The 22,397-nt window shown below is 42.7% G+C and overlaps 1 protein-coding gene across 1 annotated transcript; it reads right to left on the bottom strand.

Moving 5' to 3' along the window:
- Positions 1-1,770: 1,770 nt before the first annotated feature.
- Positions 1,771-22,095, bottom strand: LOC126540383 (E3 ubiquitin-protein ligase rnf168-like). Its single transcript, XM_050187182.3, has 3 exons — positions 21,591-22,095; positions 9,387-9,737; positions 1,771-7,192 (listed from the first exon to the last, which is right to left on the bottom strand). Exons 1-3 carry the CDS (start codon positions 21,925-21,927, stop codon positions 6,942-6,944), a joined length of 939 nt encoding a protein of 312 aa, XP_050043139.2. The 5' UTR covers positions 21,928-22,095; the 3' UTR covers positions 1,771-6,941.
- Positions 22,096-22,397: the final 302 nt, after the last annotated feature.

Below are 22,397 nucleotides of genomic sequence, written 5' to 3'. Positions count from 1 at the left end.
GTAACTATATCTTAAAAAACTGTGCCTTAATTAACACCAAAGGTTGTGGGTTCAACTCCCACCAATGGTCGTGGTTTCAACCATCGATGGTGACACCATCACTTTTGGTGCCATTGAACTTTGGTCCCACCAAAGGTTGTGGGTTTGCATAGCTTAATGAACTTTGCCTTACTTAACACTATCTTAATTAACTGTACCTTAACTTCACCTTAACACCAAAGGTTGTGGGTTCAACTCCTACCAATGGTCGTGGTTTCAACCATCAATGGTGACACCATCACTTTTGGTGCCATTGAATTTTGGTCCCACCAAAGGTCGAGGGTTTGACTCCACCAAAGGTTGTGGGTTTGCATACCTTAATTAACTTTGCCTTACTTAACACAATCTTAATTAACTGTACCTGAACTTCACCTTAACACCAATGGTTGTGGGTTCGACTCCCACCAGTGGTCGTGGACGGCACCATCAATTTTGGTGCCATATCGCCGGACGTTCAATTTTTCGATAACACCGGACAACGGATTTTTCAACCCATCAGGCACTTAAGGGTTTCACCTTAATAAAAAGAGCAAGGCGTTGTGTAGACATCTTTTGTAGCACCACATACCTGACAGGCAATGCTGCACCACCTCATACTCATTGCTTTGTTACAAAGGCTACGGAGCTTTCCTTCAATGCTCGCATTCGTGACTGAAATGTAGTGCCTCACATACGAAAAGACATGTTATTCGATGTAACGCAAGTTTCGTTCTTTTACGTTGCAAAATGCGAGTATGACATAATGGAAGGCATTGCAAATATGAATTTCTTAACCACCAAAAGAGCAGAGTGACATGTTCTTGTGACCAGCAGCCACGACACACTTCCTCTGCTCACCATCATAGTGTCGCATGTTGGAAACAGGTAAGTGCACAAATAAGATTTTACGTAACCTCGCATCCATAATTTGTAGCTGTAACGTACGAGGCATCTATTTTGTAGAAAGCACCACACATCAAAACCAACGGCACTGAGAAATGCATAGAGCAAAGCATCCATGATTATACTACGTATGTAGCTTCCACAGTATTCTATGTTGAGTGTGGCAATTGTACCGAATGTCAGCACGGTCAACAAAATATGACAATACTTTATATAATGATTTGTGGCCTACAGCAGTTCAAGCCAGCACAGAGTTGTCCATTGGAGCCAGCCATCGTTGTGTTTTACAGATAAACATCTTAATCCTGGAAGAATGATATATGTATCAGCAATCTATACGACGTGGTCTATAGCATACATCCAAATTCGAAGTTCACTTTCACATTAAGGTATCAATTGATACCAAGACTGTCATGATTTTTTACCATCATGGTTTTTAAGATGAGGGGTCAAGGCTTTGCTACTCCAGCTTAAGCTTGTCTCCACAGCTGTACTTTTGCAGACAAGACTGGTACCTGTGGATTGAAGAACAACTGTAATTCTTTTGTCAAGTTGGAAAACTCCTTGCAGGCGTTTTTTGTCCTGTGTTGCCAAGCTACACTTCAATTTTCTTCAAACAGGTGTTCCTCATGGTTTTGAGAACAAGATTCTTGATCATCGACTCCTGGAAGCAAAGCAATCAGCGTAGTGCCACGATGTCGTTGATACTCCTTTTTGTTCTGTACTTGAGCACTGGTTACAAACATTAGTGGCAAGGACATAGCGAGCATCGGAGCATTAAGCAAAACGCTCTTTCTATGGACGTTAGAAATGTTTCAAGCTTTCATTAAAACAGACAATGCCTCCACAAACGTGGGTACACCACCTTTATTGTGACACTGTAAATATTAGAATTTCTATGGTCCACAGCACAACACCAAGAAAAATGGTCCCAATAAAAGCACACAAACCAGCACTTGAGTGACGTAAGGGAGTTTATTGACCACCTTTCGCAGTCAACACTTTTCCAGCATCATACTTGGAATTCTAGCATGAAATGCAAGCTTCTCAGCAACACAGTGTGCCTGCTCGTATTTATTAGAATGAAAGGCGTAGCTTCGTATCGTAATGAAGCGCGAGCTGCCAGCATACAATGCAATTTCTCAGTTATGCGATATACCTGCTTGCCGTTCTATAGAAGACAACTTTTCCCAAGTCAATTCAGAAGTGGTGACACGCAATCCAATTGCGTAAAAGGCTTATATAACTTCAGCTCGCATTGAAGAGTGTCATCACACACGGGTGGCCATTCCCGCCACCACTTTGGCAGGTGTCAGAGCACAGCAAAGTTTGTGGCAGCCTTACAAATATGAACATGTTAGCAGTACTGCTTCAAGAACAGCAATCCTTTGTCTGACCACAGAGCACATTTTGTTAACTTGTCTAGACTATTAGCCTCTACATTTTTACCTTTGATTCACTCTCCACAAAAATACCATCTTTTTCGTAAGGCAGTGTGGAAGCTAATTCCTCATCTGATGTTTGTCCCTGCCTTACCATGGAACAAACACCTTGGTAGAAAACAATGTGCCACTGAAATAACTCACGCACATTCCTTAGCTGCTGATTCAAACACACATTTCTGCGATGTGCAGTTAAAGACTGTTTTGGGCACACATGTCGAGCAATGTTCAGCTAGAATGCAAAAAAAAGATCACAGATTCACAGGGTGTTGCAGCACAGTATCAACATAAATGCAAATGGTATTTGTTCGTTAAATCATGAAACACAGAAAAACCAACAAATGTAACACTGTAACACCGTCAATATAAATGCACAGCTTATATGTAACCTCTGGCTACAACACAAGTCTACAAAATGTCCAAAACACTAGCGATTCTGAACTAAATGCAAAAATGACAAGTTAAAAAAAAAAAGTTGTATACATTAACCGCTACATATCAAGACAGATCATGCTCATACATTCAAAAATACATCATAATCATCATCAAATGATCATAAACGGTGCTAAACCATGACAATGTTGTCAGAAGCACGCTAAAAGCAAGGACAAGTTAAAATTAAATAAAAAATTATATTCTGGGGTTTTACATGCCAAAATGACAATATGATTATTTGGCAAGCCATAGTGGGGATATATTTTTGGCCCCCCGGGTTTCTTTAGTGTGCACACAATGCACAGGACAAGCATTTTTGCATTTCACCCCCATAGGATTTCACCTCCACAGGATTTGATCCTGCGACTTCGTGCTTAGCAGCACAATGCGCAAACAGAAATTCAAAATAATGTGCAGAAATGTGTTGTTGAAGGAAAGTCTGAATTACGCAACACTTGTTGCCAGCTAGTTGCCTAGCTATTATTGTGTGTGTTGCAGCATGACGCAACATACATTACTGTAGCTTGGAACAATCGTTCTAAATACAAGTTGAGAACGCAAAAATACCACAAAAAGTTCATGTACCATGTCACAGCAGACTTGGTGCAAGCAAGTTCAGCGGTACTCACAAAATAATATTTCCAGATGCTACAGATATAAAATGTGACCAGAGTACCTATCTATAAAAAAACAGCGCCACGCAAGTCCAGCGCAAAGACCACACGTCGCTTCAGTTTCGTGCATTTCCAATAGAAATATTGTACAACGTTCCCTAATAAGTTAAAAAAGCATGTAATGACCCGTAAATAAAACTATGCGCGATACTGCTGCGCGTGGTTAATGCAAGCAGCACTTGGCTTTAGTAGCGAGTGCCAGACCTCCCCTCCCTCCTACCCAAACCACCATTTAAAAACACAACTGAAATGAAGTTGTGTTCAGGCAAGGTTACCCCATGCCTTAGCACAGAAATGCCATGCCTCAGTACAGTTAAACCTCAATATAATGAACTTCAATATGAAAAAAAATTCGATATAACAAAGCATTTAACTTTTTTAGAACTTCTTGTCCATAGAATACCATATATAGGGTTTCCCGGCTAACGTTAGCCGAGCTGTTCAGACAAGAAATAATTAAAAACAAAACATGGTGAAAAACATGACTTTAGGAACTAGGTTGTTGAGTAGAGACCTCTGACGACCGAACAATGTATCACTGATGTGAAGATATCGTTGACACGGCATGAAACCATACCTTCCGTCGCCTACTCTCAGATTCAACATGATTTTTCTTTCCTCATTGAAATTTGCCTTTTCCAATTGCCTGATAATTCGGAAAATCTTGCGGCCCCTTCCGTGTAAGAAAAATTCATCGGCGACTGCAGTTATTTGCAAAAAGGCAAATTTCAACATAATGAAATTTTATAAAACAAAGCAAATAGCTGATCTTACCGACTTCATATGTTGAGGTTTAACTGTATAAGAATTGTGGTCTTTCATTCTGAAGTAGAGTCATTCTTACAGGCGCAACTCGCACGCACAGAGATATGTACAAAGAAAAAGAGAATATACAATGCCTCAGACTACTCACCACATAGGCGAAGCAGCAGGTAAGGTTGCCTCTTTGGAAATGCGTCTAGTTAGCCTCAGTGAAACAATGCAATCCTAGTAGCCCTCCCTTGTGTTTTGCAGTCCTAGAAGACCACTAATTACAGCAAGCAAAAAAAAAATAATAAAAATAAATAATACAAAAAATTGGCTAGAACCCATTTTAGAGGAGAGGTTAACCATTCAATGCCCCAAGATTGGCAACCCTTGCAGAAGGCACTTAAGCACCTGTGTAAAAGGTATCCGAAAAAAATTCCTGCAGAACCCACCTCCCGATGAATGTTGACATTAATGCAATTAGCATACTGAAGCAATGTAGCGAGACACTGTATTGCCACCACCGAAATGAGTCACGTGTGATGTGCGTACTGCAGCCACGCTCCTCTCTCGTACTTCCCACTGGGACACACTGTGCCGTCTGGCGGTGCTGCCGTGAAGAGCGCACGTGGCCCATGTGCAAATATATGTTCAAACAAGATTGTCTGGATAACTGTGATGCAGGTTCGATTCTGCCAAGCACCGAATAAACTTTAGAGGAACTTTTTTTTGTGCCATTAAAGCGCGGCACACACCTAGTGGCGCATACCCAGTGACCCCGAAGTTGGCGTCAAAGAGGTTCACTGAGGAGTGGTACGTACCCAGTGTCGCATACCGAGTGACTCTGGTAGGTTCGACGGTGGGCTTCGAACCCATTTCCCTCAGCACAGCAGCCGGATGGTCTGACCATTAGACCATGAACTACCCAGTGACTCCAGTTGGTGGGCAAACTGTTAGAGACATAGATAAGTCTCTCCTTAAGATGTGACATGTCTCCACAAGAGAAATAGGATTGCAACTCCTTCTGGTCCTGTGTCTTGGGTTTTCACTGGTTCGTATCTTTGTTTAGAACATGAACCAACCAAAGTGCGTGAAGTATCCCCAGAATGCTAATTGCATTAAAGAACTTAGATTCTGGTTTTTTTTTCATGCCAAAACCACAATCTCATTATGAGGCACACTGTAGTGGGGAACTCTGGATTAATTTTGACCGCCTGGGGTTCTTTTGCAATAGCCAAAAAATCTAAGTGGGATCATTATATGTGGACTTGAGTGTACAAGCAAACAGACAAGAAATAAAGGTTCATGAAAGGAATAACTGTCATCAACGTGACTGTAACACACAGCTACAAAGGAAACCCACATTAATTTGCCAGAAACAAGCCTCCTGGTTAGCTCAGATGGTGGAGGGAGTGCCCCGGACAAGTGTTAGTCCCAGATTCGATCCCAAAACCAGGATGAATTTCTCTTTTTCATTCTGAGAAATTCATAAAGGTTTCCCTCGTAGCTTTGTGCTACGATCGGCCGGATGACAATTACCCCTTTTGTGAACGTCCCCCTGCCTTGTGGGCTTCTGCAGAACTGATTTGTCAAAAAATAAATGTTGACAAACTAGCAGCAAAACAAACATGTACTGTCTACATGAAGAAACATACCAATGGTCATATTAATATTAAGCATTGTGCTCAAAGCAAAACCACTTCCTGTTTCAGCGTAAATTACAAATGTGGTATGGAAATCAGTCAACTCAATAACAGGTACTGTATATAGAACAAGCTTTAAAAATGTCATCCACCTATGTTAAAGAACTTTAAAATGTTCACATGGCTCTTCATTAAAACTCAAGGCAGAAAATGTATATATTACCAAAGTGCGAACATTTATGCAAAATCAGTTGATTACTTTAGCTAGTAGATGTATGCCATTAAGTTGTTCAGAATGAGCGTCAGTTGTCCATGCATCCCAGTACTCCGCATTAGATTTATCAACCCAACATTAAATTTACTTTTAGTGGGCAAGGACACAAAAGAATCCATTAAGCAATCCTCTTTGACACTTTTAAATAACAATACATCCTACTGCCAGAGGCCACACAGCCTTTGACCAATCTTGTTGATATCAAAATCAATATCTCCTGACGCAATAGAAAGCTAGAACTTTAAGATGAAGGGCAACAAAGTGCATTAAGGAGAATTAATATTAAACAGAACAACAGTAAACTCCAGTCCTATAATGCATGAATGCAACTTGAGCATACAGTTCATAGCAGTATGCAAGCACATAAAGTCAACAGCCAACAGCACCATATGTGCTGTGGGCTAATAACCACAGGTGTTACCTGCAAAGGCACGAGCTTGGACTGCAAAAAAAACCAAACACACACTCTTAATCCACATCCACCTTTCAAAGGAACCAGTTTCAGGCAAGCAGGCTAGATCCAAGGCAGGAAAGCTCACTTACTGACAACGGATCACTCAAAAGCAAATGGAGTGGGTAACTGCTTCAATGGCGAGCATCTGTGGCCCAAAATACCAGCCACTTCGGGGAACATCTTGAATATTGACAAAGACTGGCTACTTTTTAGGCTCACTGAATGACCTCTAAACAAAATTAGCTTGCATTTATGCACACTAGCAGCAAAGCACCACAGCCCACATTACAAGCAAACGCAACCAAACAAGTGCCACGCACGCGATAAATGTACAGTCGCTCTGCTGCTCTTTCAATTTGCAACACGAGAGCGCAGATTGTAAACGCGGCCGGGTGTCTGTCTGCTCTCCCGGTTCAGTTGCCGCTGGATGCGACGTGCCAGTTGCAAGTCTTCCAAATAGGAGGCTGTGTTGTTGCCACCGTGCTCACTGGTCTGCGTCTCCTGCTGCCGCATCTCCAGCAGTGTCGTCTGCACACTGCGTGAGCACAGCCTGTTGTGGTTTCCTAGTAAGGGTGTCGTTGGCCCACTGTCCCTTGTGGCATCTGCAACAAGAAATGCGGGTGCAAGAGACCTTCACTTCCATTTCCAAACGCTTCCATGGGACGTAGGAAACAACTTAAGCATTGCTCAAACGAGAGCCCATGGTAAGAGGCACTAAGGGCAGCAAAACACTGCTGCTATTCGTGGTCAATCACTGGATGCAATACCACAGCTATAAACAATCTGCAATAGCCATGTTCAGTGCAGCAATGTAACCCGCATGACTTTAAAACATTGTTTAAAAGATCTATTTTTCACACGCTTCCTATGGAATAGCTGCTTCATACAACTACAACTTGTGGCCATAATGTTACAACAAATCATGTATTATTTGTGCACCCTTATGCTTCCGGTATGTGACGTACAGTATGTGTGTTTCGGCTACAAGCATAGATGATGTGCTGGGGCTGCTGGTTGCAAAAATTTACCATTCCATTCGTTATATGAGAAATATGTCCATATCTTGGATGCCTTCCATGTAATAACTAGATCATATTTTGCACCATAAAGTTATCTATCTTAATGTTGAATTGAATTGCATGACACATACCTACACTTTTCTGGCATGTGACGCACTATTCTTGGCCACATTGCGAGCATTGAGAGGAATTTCTCGAGTCTTCGTAGCACTGACTGCTCTGTATGAAACAAATAGTTATAATATTCCTCACACCCAAAACATGCACAAGGACATCTTTGCAGGCATGCCAATTCCAACTTTAAAATATATGCTACAAAGCCAAAAAGTACTAAAATTTGGTCAAAAACACTAAATTTTAACTTAACGATTTGAGAAGTGCTGAGAAATGATTGAGAAATAATGCTTTTTAAACACTCAAAACACCTTTAGAGCTAAACATTGTGGGAAAAGGCGGAAATCCATTACTTCACCCGGCAGGAGGCACACCGATACACTCTTGCCGGATGCCCTCTCTGCCCTTGCTGTCCGAGAGCAGGTCTTGAACAGAACTGCCTACACCCGAGCTCCCGAAGAAGGTGCCAAGCGGAGAGGATGACTAGACATTGACTGGAGTGGAAGCAGCTCGAATCGACACCTTCCAAGTACGACAATTGAGGAAAGCATACAATAACAAACACTGTAAGCCGTAGCACCAAACCAAGGTGAATATCCTACTTCCTGCTAGACTGCCTTCTGCCCATTCATCAAGAGTCCCAGAAGCCAGCACGTACTGTTGGGAAGACCCAATAAGCTGTTGGCTCTGTTTGGTTATTAGTGTATCTGTCGTGTCTGCACTTGGAGTGTGCCTCCAAAGGTCAGTCGCATCGAGGTGCAGTTGTGCACTTGGAAGCTAGACAGTGCCCGTAGCACCCACGTAGGAGCTAGATCGGGTGAAAGACACTTTTTTGTTTAATTTTAATTCCGGATACATCTCAACTCTTTCTCCATGCATATATGTCAGAGAAATTGCGATTTTCATTTTTGGGTGTAAAGGTAGGCATCCCACCGAACACAGCAAAAGTACTGTGGTAGCACAGCCAAACTTCTATTAATGCCAACTTCAGCATGATGTCCAGAAACTGCCAGAGTTGTCTGAAATTTTAACAGCTGCATCGTGGAGCACACAACAAGTCACCCTACTCAAAGCCAAACTCGCACATTTTTGCCATCAGTGCTGTCCCAAGTGTGAGGACATGTAGTGACCACTTGCGGAGCACATGCAAGAGCAAACATGGAAGGGCGAGCCAAGAGGGATGGTGGCCTAATGTGCACCCAATGTTGGAGGTCACGTGATCAAGCCCACGCCATCTCACAGCCAGGCTAAAGGACAAGGATGCACTTCTCTCGCTAGAGGAGAAGAGCACTGGTATTTTTTTAGCCCAGCTATGGCAGCCCGTGGCTGCCTGTATGGCCAGACGCGTGTGCCACACACGTAGCCCGTTACCATGTTAGAGGCCATCTGCTTCAGGTGCCAGTGCAAAGATTGAGCGTGATTGTCTATCACTTTGCTATCACTACCAAACTTCACCTTTTGGGCGAAACAGACACTTGCTTAATGAAGAGATGCACACCCTTCCTTGCCTGATAAGTGCAGTTACAGACCAGCTAAGGATCTAGAATAAGTTGTTCCAACAACAGCATGCTGTCAAGATGGGTTGAAGAAGCAGCCTGAAAATCATATATGCATTGACAACAGGTTTGCGAGAAATAAACAGAACAAACAGTCGTAAGCGCACCTTGTGGCCTGTCCTCTGGAGGCATAAATGAGGATGCACTGTCATTGTCATCGTCCTCCTCCGGGGTAAGCAGGGTCCGGACGAGTGGGACAGCAGCAAGCACAGATGGCGTGTCCCCAAACACACCCCAGAGGCAGGCAAGGCGCTGATCCCGTCGCAACTGGCGCCGCTGCTCCTCTAGTGCCCGTTCCTCCTCAGACGCCAATTGCTGAGCGAGGGCTTCACCTGCTTGAGCCTCGAGCTCCCGCTCCTGGCGCCATTCTGCCTCGGCCTGCTGCCGCTGTTGCTCGTACTCGCGTCGGATCTCACCTGGCTCACACAGCGATCGCGGCACTATCCGCAGTGGGGTTCCTGCATGCAATTTTCATTTTTATTTTATATTTTGAATGATCTAAAGGCCCGTTGGGGCATTACATTGGGGGATTGAATAAAACATTATTGTCATACACCCTGGCACAAACAATCAGGATGTCGGGGAAAAGAAAACATGGGTTCGGCCTGGGCTCAATGTGCTGCGATTTTGTTTCACTATGGTAAAGTAAATAATTATAACGGTTTGTGAACAAGTTTGTGACATAGAACTGGTTCAGTGTAAGGCAAAAAACAGCGATGTCAGAATACTGCTCCTTCAAACAGGATATTGGAAAGGAGCACCTTTATCACAATTCCAAAGGAAGCATTCTCTTGTACGAGGCCCGTAGCAATACTTTACAAACTTGCCTTTTGCAAACAAAATGAACAGTAGATACGAGTAAATCCTGCCACCGCTGCAACACTGCTAAAGAGTCCATTTTCCACGCCGTCCTGGAATGCACGAATCTCCAGCCCAAGGCTACACTACTTGCAGACAAAAATAATGTACTGGCACTAGCACTGGGCTTTCACAAACACGGCCAGCAGCCCGACTGGAATACCATTGAGGCTATGAAACATCGACTCGAACACTGGTGGTGCGCATGATAACAGCCGAGTGGCCCAGAAAATGTGAAATAATTGCAATAGAAGAAAAAAAATTGTTTTTGTTTTTATTTCTTTTTTCTACAAGTTGCTTGTAAAATTTATTTACTTATTTAGGTACCCTTAAGGAGGGCATTACATAGGATGGCGCGCAAAAGAAAATCGTTGTGTCATTCATAGAAGCAATGAAAAAAGAAACAGAAAGGAAGGTCAGGTCCGAGCTTCATCCTCTAGTAGAACATCCGATACAAAGGGAAAGGCCGCAGCAATCATTACCATCATCATCATCAGTCCACATTATGCTCCCCCATGGCAACACACTGCATAGTGCTATCGACATGACTGCACGGTGCATGTGCAAAGATCAATTAATGAAGTTTAAATGGTGACTAGAATATACATGGCTGCAGGCAAGTATATTACAGGCACTATACTTATACACAGCTACAGCAGGCATGCACGTAAAGACAGCCATCTTAGGCAGCGGAGTCGCTGAATCTCTAGCATGTGATGCACAACCTTGATGTATCCATCCCTACACTCCTCTTTCCCATATTTGCTTTTATTGTCAGCCACATTGAGTATGTGCAATACCTCAGGAAATAACCTTCCAAGATGTATAAGCGCAGGGATTTCAGTATCTGTATACTTAAAAATGTCACGGTTACAACCTATTTATCATAAGGTCTTTCTTTTTTTTTTTTTGTATATGACAGATTGCAATTTAGCTATATAATGTTGCTGACTTAAAGAAACAAACACATCAAACATTATCCCAAAGATTTAAGAACTTTTAAGTCTATAGCACATGCACAGGGATGACTAGCAACAAATCTAAAAGAAACATGACATAGACTCAAACAAAAAACACCTTATTTTCCATGCATCACATGTCCACAAATCTACCATAAAAATGAGCAGATAATGTTGATGCAGCGTGATAATCAAGTGCACAGTTGCATCTTTATCTGAAAGGATCCAAAAGATAAAGAAAGAAAACACAAAAAACAATAGCTGCTTTTCATTTGATTGTACACATCTTTTGGTGATGCAGTGCAGCATGCTAACCAAGACTGCCTTGTAAATGAAATAGGCTGCCACCTGAATTTTGTGTAAAAGAAGCCTAAAGTAGCAAGATGCAGTGATATTACTGGCCCATATCGATTCAGAGCAGCTTTTGGAGCTGCCAAATGTGTGTTTCAGAGCAGCCAATAGGCTTTCTGAGCAGCTTTATTAAAGCAATTGCAGAACATATATGGAGCTTTAGCAGTGGACATGCTGTGTGAAAGCAACAAATAATCGTTTGTTCAAAAGCACTGCTTCATCGCAGTCCTCACGGTAAACTGCGATGAAGCAGTGGTGTGTCAAAGATGTACTTAAAGAGCACTTGAGGGGCTTAGAAAATCACGGCAACACTTGGATAGGCTACGTGGAGATTTCAGAGGCATTTGAGAACTTCAAAAAAAATTTAGTTCTGGGGTTTTATGTGCTGAAACAACGATATGATTATGAGGAACGTAGTGGGGGAGGGAGGGTCCAGGTTAATTTTGACTACCTAGGGTTCTTTAATGCGCATCCAATGCACGGCGCACGGCGTTCTTGCATTTTGCCCTCATTTAAATGTGGCCGCCATGGATGGGATTCAATCTCGCTCCCTCAGGCTTAGTAGCACACTCCAAAGCCACTATGCAACCATGGCAGGTATTTGAGAACTTTCAGCATGTCCCTGCAACTATAAACATATCCTCAGCACTCCATAAAACAAAAAGGCATGTTGGCAATATAGCGGAGGCTCATGTAACAATTTCTAAATAGAAAATTTGTGTGACTGCCACAACTCTATTATTTATCTTCAGATTGTACAAGTTGTTTAATGTAATGATGTTTGATTGAAGGCGAGAAACAGCAGATAGACAGCAGCCTAGCAGCAGCAAACAGCCCGAGCTCTCTCGCAAAAACATCGCACGGGTCGTCGTCGTCGTCTCTGAGCTGCTATCCGAAACACAAGGCGCGTCTGCTCCATTACATCGTCAATAATTTTTATAATCTTATGCTAGCTACACAAATAATTGATTGCATAGGTGGTTTATATGCTTTGCAATTAACATTTAGATTTCACAATTTATGGTTAATGTTTATATTAAAAACTTCCACTATCACATTTAAGGACTTCATTCTAGAGTGCTTCTATTCAAAATATTCCTCAAATTGGACACTCAGTGCAAAGGAAGCACTAGCAACAACTAAACATATTTTTCACAAGCTCAAAAGCATACCAGTCAGCCCAGTGTCATAATGCACTTGATGCACGGTGTGGCACCAAGGACTTGAGGATGCCAGATTAAGGTAAACTCTTAAATTATCCTTGAGCACCTGAAAAGATGTGTAGCTTTCGCTAATAACTGACAGTCATGTTTGAACGGTTATTAAGGGTGTACTACTGACAGTAAAATATTGCACTTAGCTTTTTTTTTCTAATTTTTTTTAAGCAACTGTTGACTCTATAATTACTGAACGAAGCCTCAATTCTTTGAGAGACGGTCACAAATAATTATTTGCAGCGCCTTTAGTGAAACTCTCTCAAAACAAGCACCAAAGGCAGCACAACTGCTGGCATGAAAACAAATTAGTTGTTCACACCATCAAAAGTGGAGGTGGTCATTCAAGCGGTATCACAAACAACTTGCAAGAGTACCAGTCAGCCCAGTGTCGTGGTTGAAGGCCCTACAATGACTTGTTGCCAAGGGCTGTCAGATTGGCCCTTACAATTGTTTGCTTCTCTTGGAAACGCTGGGGAACCGACTCTTCCCTCTTGTCCGGGTGAATGCTGAATGGAGTAGGCTATCGGCACACAATAGTATGTGTCTGTGTCAGTGGTGTCTGGTACCACAAGACTGCCATATCAGGTTCCAGTGACCTGAATAATTTATTTCTTCACATCTGGAACTGTGCTCCACTTAGTGCACACTCTGAACTAGTTTTATAAAAGATAACGTAATTAAGCCTTTGTTGCACACTCAAGAAATTGAGGCACCAGAGCGTAAATACTGGGTCAGTAGCTCTCCAATAAAAACATCAAAACGAGACAAAACTTTTGTTGGTACTCCTTTAAATGCAATTAACTACTCATGAAGCACGAGCTCAAAGAAATAAAAAAAAATATTTGAAACAGTGCTTTGCTGGTAAGTTCAGTTACAATTCAACAAAGCAGCAAATATGGTATCTGCAGAGCACATGTGCAAGAAATTCTAAGTAGGCAAGCACCTTGCATTCCCCGAAGTGCAGAATGCATCCTGCTCAAACTTTGCAGGCAAGCTAATTTGTTATATTCGATGGCGCCCTAATCACGGTACAGAGCATGCTTGCGTTTAAATGGGCATAGACATTTTGTATAGAAAGCAGTGATCCAAAAGGTAAGGCACACATGATGTGAAGGACCAAATGCCTACAGAATATCAAAACCAACAATCTCAAATATTCAAGTTGTGCTTTCTTAGTCACCTGAAGAAAACGAAGGCGGCAAAACCATCCTAATAATTCAGAACATTGTGTTTAATAAAGTTACATATTAACCTGATAGCGTAAAGGAGCCCGTGTCACAGAAAATCCAGCGTCGGCGTTGGACGTCATTTCGGCAAAAAGATTTTTGAACCACCGATACCCAGGCCCTCTATGTGACGCAAGGAATTTACTGAACTAATTGAATTTTTCAAGCTAAAATACGTGGAAAAATTGTAACCTATGACTTACACACAACCTACAGACATGATAGCTCTCGGAGCGTAATTTGACTATAGAAGAAAACAATTTTGTTACGCGAAAACTGAAAGAAACCCCTTTTCTAGCATTTCTACCATTCACAGACCAGCTGCAGTGTCCGCCATTTGCGCGCGCCAGCGCGCAGGTGTCTTGGGGGCCACGGAGCGGCGCGCCCAGTTCCTTCAATACCTCCAGGTGGTGCTCGCCTCCACCGCATCATGGCCCATGCAAGAGGCCGCATTTATGCAACAAAGCCCGCTTTCATGGATATCGTTCGCAGCCAGCATTTCCCGGTAAACATTACGGTTACATACACTCCAGTTGCCGGGAAACGTGAGACGCCGCAGTCAGGGATTTTTTAATACTATCGCGTTCCACTATTAAAGGTGAAGCTTAAGCGTCCTCCAAATTTTTTCTATGCATATTTCTGCAAGACTAAAATAACTGATGAGTTTTGGTGCCCGAAGCTGCACGGTAGGTCAAGAGGAACATAAAATTAAGGAACTTCCTTAAACATACCTATAAACCTCATAAATTTGTAACTTCACATGGCTTTAGAGGGATACAAACCTGCTAACAATAAAATTTGAAAAATACATTTCAAGTCTATAAATGCTAAAAGTTGATTTAGTACTTATTATGTGGCCATTTTATTAAAATAACTCACAGCATTTGTTTTGGAGGAACGCTGTAAACAGACACACTCCCCTATCTTCACACTAGAGTGATCTGTGTCACAGACAGTAATATTCGCGAAATATTAACGGAACAGTGGCCGAAGATATGTTTGCCGTTATACACAGGTTCAGAGGAGTGGGTGGCGTTGCTGTGCACCAAGCTAATCAAGCAGGTGTGAAAAAGATCCGGCTTTGAGAATCGGTCAGCTACTTTATTTGAACTTTTTAAAATAAATTCTGCCCTAATCACGACGAAAATATAAAGAATAATAAAACCTGCATCAGCGCCTTTTACAAGAATCTTGAACAAGTTCTAAAAGTCAGGCATTTTACGACAAAATCATGAAGGTTGGCAGCTATTTGGATACGTATGCACTAACCACCTTTACCTTTAGACAAAGCACACAAGCAGCAGCGAGCTTATTACAGCAGAGACTGATAAGCAACACAGTGTTTTTAGATCACAATGGCATTACCAGCAAATGTTGCCGATTTCACCTGCATCAGGAACTTGCTTGGAGCAAGTTAGCACCTCTCTGGTGTCCTTTCATTATCAAGTATCTATCAACGGAAAGTTCTGAGAACCACGAGTGTATCTTTTTCGCTAACAGAATTAATTTTTTATAAAATTTTAAGCAACATTTGTAAAGTTGCAAAACAAGCCCGTATCCATTAACCTTATGAACAATTCAAGAAGATTGGCGGATATGCCATTATGGGACACTAAAGAGAAGCACCAAATCAGCTTGAACTAATAAAGTATTCCTTGAAAGCTCCACTGTTAATTTCACAGTAAGAGCTTATTAGGAGAGGAAATGAAGATCAAAGCCCAATGTTTAAAATTTGCCTCCAAAGCCTCGTCGCTGGTGTGACCTCACGGATTTTAACATATTCTTTCATATTTGGCTCAGTAAAGGTTCCTGAAACTTGTCATGTTCAGACCTTGGGCCCTTTAGAACACAATGTAGTCCATTTTTGACTGGCAACAAATTAACTAAGCCCTAGCAGGTGCCGTCAAAATCCATGAGGTCACGGCAACAAGACGGCGCAGAAACTTTTAATTAAAAGCAGTATTGCCAGCCCCACCCCCTTTCTTTTTTTCCCTGGCTCACTAGTTTCTCCTTAGGGTAAGAGTGGTGTTCGGGGTATTGTAAAAGGGTAATTTAGTGATGCAAGTGAAATCATTGTTCTCTTTAGTGTGCTCTCACAGCTTTAATATTTACCCCTGGAGGGTCCCTTAGCATGTGCACGAATTAAGCGCACAAGCATTCTTCACATTCTGCCACCAGCAGAATGCAGTTCAGGGAGTTGAAGCCACAGCTTGTTGCTCAGCGACATCCACAGAAAAATGGGTTGCAATTTAGTAAACAATGTCTCAATAACTTCACTGAAATAATCAAACATAGAAAAAATATGTAATGCAGTTCCTACTCAAAGTTCCACTAAAAACATGAGCTTTGCCAAATGTTAGGTATCGCTGCTTGTGACGCCAACATGCAGGTGTACGGCTGTGCGAATAGCCACTTTTGAGACCGAATCAAATACAAACCGACTAATGTCAGGAGCGAATCGAATATTCTCCAAATAATTTTCAAATAAATGTACAGATTTCTTACCATTAAATGGCAAACAATTTTAAAAACCTGGCATTCACAACAACAGAAAGTCTCTGTCCATACACTACATATTATAAAGTATGCTTTATTAAAGCACAGAGGGAGCAACAGGTTTATCATGGTAATGTTGGGAACCAATTAATATCTCTTCATAATGTCGCGACTAGACATGCATTTCATCTGCAGTGGTGGCAGAGTGCCAAAAAAAAATAACTTTTTCTCTAGTTCACACGGTTGTGGTAGATGGTGTTTGTTGTATAGGGTACGCTGCAATCAAACATATGCTGACTTAAATATAATAAAAGGACACAGCTGCTGCATCTATATATAGTATCAAACTATGCCAACCTCTGAATGCCATGTCTAAACATTTTATTGCGAGCAACTGTCTTTGGCCGCAAGTCTGGCTGACTGAGCGACACAGCACGCTCTGGTATGTTATATACATTTAGGATGAAATGAAAAGTGACACATTTATGCTTCTCATGTTTGATCGGTGCAGTTGACAATGTTAAGTACTAAAGAATTATTAGAAAAATATTTGCATTTTCATATAGTTAAACCGAATTTAATAAGACATTTGATTCGTTACTGGAAATTTTCAATATTCGTGCACCCATATGCAGGTGCCCTGTAGATAGATACATGTGAACAATCATTAAGTTATTGATAGTTTCCATATGATGTCACAGACCCAGCTTTCCACAGTGCGGGTGCACCAGCACAGCGGCTACAATGGCGTCACTGCAAGCTAACATACTGATAGTGTTCATGTGTCATCACATACCCACTTCTCACTGTGCCAGTGCACCAGCATGGCACAGAAGGATATCATGGATAGTCTCGCAGCCAAATAGCTCCCACTTAAACAACCAAACGAAGGAGACGAGAGCCCTGAATATACGGGAGGCATATGTGAAGAACTTGATCGGGACTTCACTGAGAGTGAAATGAGGGCGGCTCTTCAGTCTTAATAGTAGATTGGCGGCTGGACCTGACGGAATAACTAACAAGATATTAAGAAATCTGGATGATGAATCAATTTCTTATCTAACTGAACATTTCAATGAATGTTGGAGAAAAGGGGTATACTCAGAGGAATGGAGGGTGCCAAAACTATCCTCATACCAAAGCAAGGCAAACAACTCACTCTGGACAACCTCCGTCCTATTTCCTTAACGTCATGTCTAGGTAAAGCTATGGAACATGTCATCCTAAATCGACTCACTAAATACGTTGAGCAGAACAACATCCTCCCATACAACTTGATCGGCTTTCGTTCCGGGCTGTCAACTCAGGATGCTATGCTGCTGATCAAACACCAACTTATACAGGTCAGCCCAGCACATACGAAAGCTCTTTTGGGACTGGATGTGGAAAAAGCTTTTGATCGTATGAAGCATAAGGCAATACTTGGCGTCCTCTCGCAGATGGGGTTAGGTAAGAGACTTTTTAACATGATTAAGGATTTTCTTAGAAATCGAACTGCACAACTCAAGCTGGGTGAGCTTAAATCAGAAGCTAAGAATTTGGGAAATAGGGGCACTCCCCAAGGGGCTGTGCTCTCACCCATGCTATTCAATTTAGCAATGCCCAAGGTTGCAAGAAATCTGGAGAAAATTGAGGGCATACATTATGTGGTATATGCCAACGACATAACCATATGGAGTGCCAAGGGTAATGTAGGACAGACAGAGACAAGATCACAGGAAAGTTTATATGTTGTAGAGAACACACTGAAAGACATGGGGTTGAAATCCTCAGCAGCCAAATCAGAACTCTTGGTCATTAAACATTGCAGCAAAGGTCGTAAACCAAGAGGTTACATTCCGGAAGATGAGCCAAGAGTGTGCTTATACACTCATGTAGGATCCGCAATCAGGCTAGCTGAAAAAATCAAGGTTCTTGGGTATCACACAGACGGAAAAAATGCTAACTATAAAACAATACAACATAGCTCGAATAAAACAGATGAAGTCATTAGGTTACTAAGGACAATTACCAATAGACACAGAGGCTTAGGAGAAGACAGCGCTTTGAGGCTAATAAATGCCTTTGCTCTCTGTCACTTCACTTATGTGGCTGGATTATTCAAATGGAAGCAGGCAGAACTTAACAAACTTAATGTGATGCTAAGGAAGCTCGTTAAAGTAGCCCTAGGGATACCTAGCAATGCTGAAACCGACAAACTCATGAGTCTAGAGGTGCACAACACAATGGAAGAAATCACGGAGGCCCAACAGCTAGTGCTACACGAAAGATTGACAAAATCACGAGCTGGCAGGAACATATTACAGGCAATAGGTGCAGAACTGAATACATCAAGGAGCCCAATAGAGGCTGAAGTAGAATTAAGGACTGACGTTAGGAACAAGATCAGAACCAACCCTCTCCCCAGAAACATGCATCCAGAATATAATGTCGAAAGGAGAAAGGCAAGAGCTAAAGCACTCTTGCAGGAAATAGAGCAGCAGCACCAACTGGCAGCTATAGTTGATGCTGCCTGGGTGAAAGGTAAAGAAGCATATACGGCCATTGTCTCAAATTATCAAGGGAAGGTGCAAGACGCTATCACTATTTTTACCAAGGACCCCGTGGTGGCGGAACAAGTGGCAATTGCTCTAGCCATCAGGAGTAATAAGTGGGCCTGCATTTACAGTGATTCGAAATCCGCTATAAGTGTTTTGATAAAGGCTATGTAGCTGGAGTTGCAGCTAAACTGTTTGAAAACATTGGGATTATGAGAACTGAAATCCGATGGTTTCCTGCGCATATGGGGAAAGTGGACGAGACTCGGGTAAACCTCAATGGGGTTGCTCATGACTTGGCACGAGGACTTGCTAACCGTGACAGTCACAACCGAGCCGTTCACCAGCAAGCCAGGGAAACTAGAGATAATTTAATAACATACAATGACATTATGAAACACTACTATTTAGGATGCAGGCAATTCCCACTGCCACATTCAAAACTGAACAAAGCGCAGGCAGTCTCACTAGGCTTATTGCAAACAGGTACAAATCCCACACCGTACACCATTAATAAAATATATCCAGAGAGGGAGATCAAGATGGACTGCAACGATTGTAATGGCATCATTGGAATCAGACATATGCCGGTGGGGTGTCCCGCGACTCTCCCCAACCTCATTGAAGAATGGACACAGTGGAAGAAAAGGATTCAAAGCCCATTGTTTCAGGACCAACTAAGGGCCGTCCAGAGGGCCCATGATGTCGCTGGAAGGCTTGGCCTGACGGTGCCAACGTGGGAGTGGCCCGCCTTGGCTTAAGAAGTCGAGCCTTCGGACCTCATTACAATAAAAGTTTTCACACACACACACACCAGCATGGCAGCTACGATGCCATTTATATAGAGGGCCTGCTGCACTAGAAAACATGGCGATCAGAATGATCAGGTAAGAAGCATGAAGCTGCAAAGCTTATGTCTACTTTTACAGAAGGTATTCTTTCTTTTAATTTAATTCTCAGCTTTTACATGCTAAACACCCACAATTTGATTACAAGATACGCCATAGTGCGGGGCTCTGGATTAATTTTGACCGCCTGGGGTTCTTTGACATGCACCCAATACACGGTACATGGGTGTTTTTGCATTTCACCCCCATCGAAATGTAGTCACCGTGGCCGGGATTTCGTTCCTGTGGCATCCCGCTTAGCAGCACAACGCACTAGCCACTAAGCAGCTATGGCAGGTCACAGAAGGCATTTTCCATAGAGGCTAAATGAAAAAAAAAAGAAATAATAAGGGTTTTATACTCTATGGCCCAGATGCCTGTGGTTCACTGCAGGCAAACTCAATTACCAGCTTTGGGCCATTTTGATTTTGAAGTTGTAAAAATTGCTACGGACAAGAGTCCCTCGCACTATTATCTTTTACGATTATTGCCCCTGGATCTGAGAAAGGAGATAAAAGGTGAGAAAACACTGATGACCATTTACAATTGTATCTTTTACCCTTCAACTTTGCCTTCAAACCTACCAAAGGTAACACAGGTGGCAGCATACAGCAAGTCAATGAATACTTCCCAAAATGTATTTGATCAGGCTAGCAAGGTCTAACATTTGTGACAACAGGAAATGCCAGCACAGAGTTAAACAGAAAAGGAACACAGCACAGTTACAGCACAGTTCTTGTTTTCAACTTCTTCACTATCACTGAGACAGTGTGTAGATGCAGTTCTCATGCCACAACCCATTTTCTAAGTGTGCTTAATCAGAGAAAAAATTTTCAAAGCCTAATTAAAAGCCTAAAAGGTGTATCAAGTAAGGACATGTATGACAAGCCGTCACAGTGTGTCATCTCATTCCTTGTCTTTTGCTACATTTGCATGCCAGTGTTATTTCCTTCACGAACTGATACCCTATGTGAGAACCCCTACTATCTGTCTGGATACAACTTCCTGCTGATACAGCTTCAGTTTTAAGCAGGGACCGTAATTACTAGCGAATGTTTTGTCTTTACACGCCTGTCCACTTTCTAGAGAGTTAGTTGCATGGCAGCTTGCATGTAGTAGTCATTTCATACGCTCCACGTCAGAAAGCGTCAATTTGGGCACACTGGAGTACTGCACTGCGACAAACTCACTAATGAAAGTCTAGTGACAAACATTGCTCTTTTTGCACCACGGGGTTCGGAGCTTTTTGTATGAAACCTGCTAGTGGTTAGAGCGTTCTCTTTGCGGCAACAGCACGTTCTGCAGATTCGAATGTGACATCGATCTTTACGTGCCACTACAATCATGGCTGTCGCCTGGCTCGTCGCCAACTCCGCTACACGCGTTACAACTGGCCCGGTAATGGACGCGCACTTTTTAAATGGCTAGCATTTTAAGGAAGAGGGAGCTACTCGACATACTACTGTGCGTGCCCCATAATTAATTGTTTTAGGGTTGGGTTAAGTGGGCGCTCTTGGGAACCCATGGAGCACTTTTTTTTACACAGTGCCAGCAAGATTTGCTCAGTTCACACTGCAAACTAAAGCATGTATGTGCTGAGCAGATCAACATCGAGTTGACTGCAGCTCGGTTCACGCTTGCAAGCCGTGCTAGCACAGCGAACAGGACAGGCGCAAAAAGCCGCACTGCGGCTTCCCTTCGGCGGTCCTTTCCCAAAGCCCGGATAAATGAGGTCATGCACACTTATTGGGGTCATCGACGGGGCAAAACTTCATGTTACCTGCTCGACTGTCATCTCCGCTGAGTCTCCTCGCGACCTGCTGCGGAAAACGACTCTTGATGAGCTCCCACCGTGTTCGATTGACCAGGGTGCCCTCGCGGACCGCTTTCCGCGCCCACGAAGCGATGCGCATCCGACACATGGGACACTCCTTGTTGGCCATGAGCACGGTACTCGCGAAGCATGAATTACACACTTCGTGCGAGCATGGCATTGTCACGGGTTCCACCACCATGCTCAGGCAAACCGGGCACGTAACGTCCGATTCGGTCAACGATTCGTCGCTGCTGCCGCCGCTGTCCGGCGACGACAAGAGCCGCTTGCGCCGCGGCGCCATTCGGCTGGAACGTCGATGCTGTAGTTCCGCGCAAGCGATGGTCTTCAGTGGTTGTGCTAGCGTTACTGTAATTTTAAATTTAAGCCTCGTTATTGATACCGACTCCACAATTATCGCAACGGCAGTTACTCATGGCTGCACCGATAACGACGCGATGTTCGAGCTTGATATTGTCGCTTGCGCGCGTTTTTTCGTTCGCCGTGCCGTGACGCGCCAGTCGGCGAGCGTGTTCGGACTGCATCAAAGCGTTTAAAAAAAGCTGCATCATATAGTGCTTTAAACGCTCTGAGCAATTACTTACTTTAATGAATGTTAAAGTTGGATTGAATTAAAGTTAATTTGATATGCATTAATAAACGTTTCTACTTTTGGTTTCGTTTTTAACAATGTGTTTTTTTTGTGTGTGTGTGTGTGTCTTTTATGCTATAGTTTGTTATGTTTACTAAGGGCATACGGCACTATAGAGCTAC

The sequence above is a fragment of the Dermacentor andersoni genome, chromosome 2 (assembly GCF_023375885.2).
Source record: "Dermacentor andersoni chromosome 2, qqDerAnde1_hic_scaffold, whole genome shotgun sequence".
NCBI lineage: Eukaryota > Metazoa > Arthropoda > Arachnida > Ixodida > Ixodidae > Dermacentor > Dermacentor andersoni.
This window is presented reverse-complemented; position numbering and strand designations above follow the sequence as displayed.

Bases quoted from the DNA above. Each gene is read 5' to 3' on its own strand.
- LOC126540383 (XM_050187182.3), bottom strand. From the start codon at position 21,927: ATGGCGCCGCGGCGCAAGCGGCTCTTGTCGTCGCCGGACAGCGGCGGC. The intron at 9,738-21,590 runs GTAACATGAAGT...AATTGCATGCAG, and splicing joins CGGAGATGACAGTCGAGCAG to GAACCCCACTGCGGATAGTG. The intron at 7,193-9,386 runs GTGCGCTTACGA...TTCTTGTTGCAG, and splicing joins TCCAGAGGACAGGCCACAAG to ATGCCACAAGGGACAGTGGG.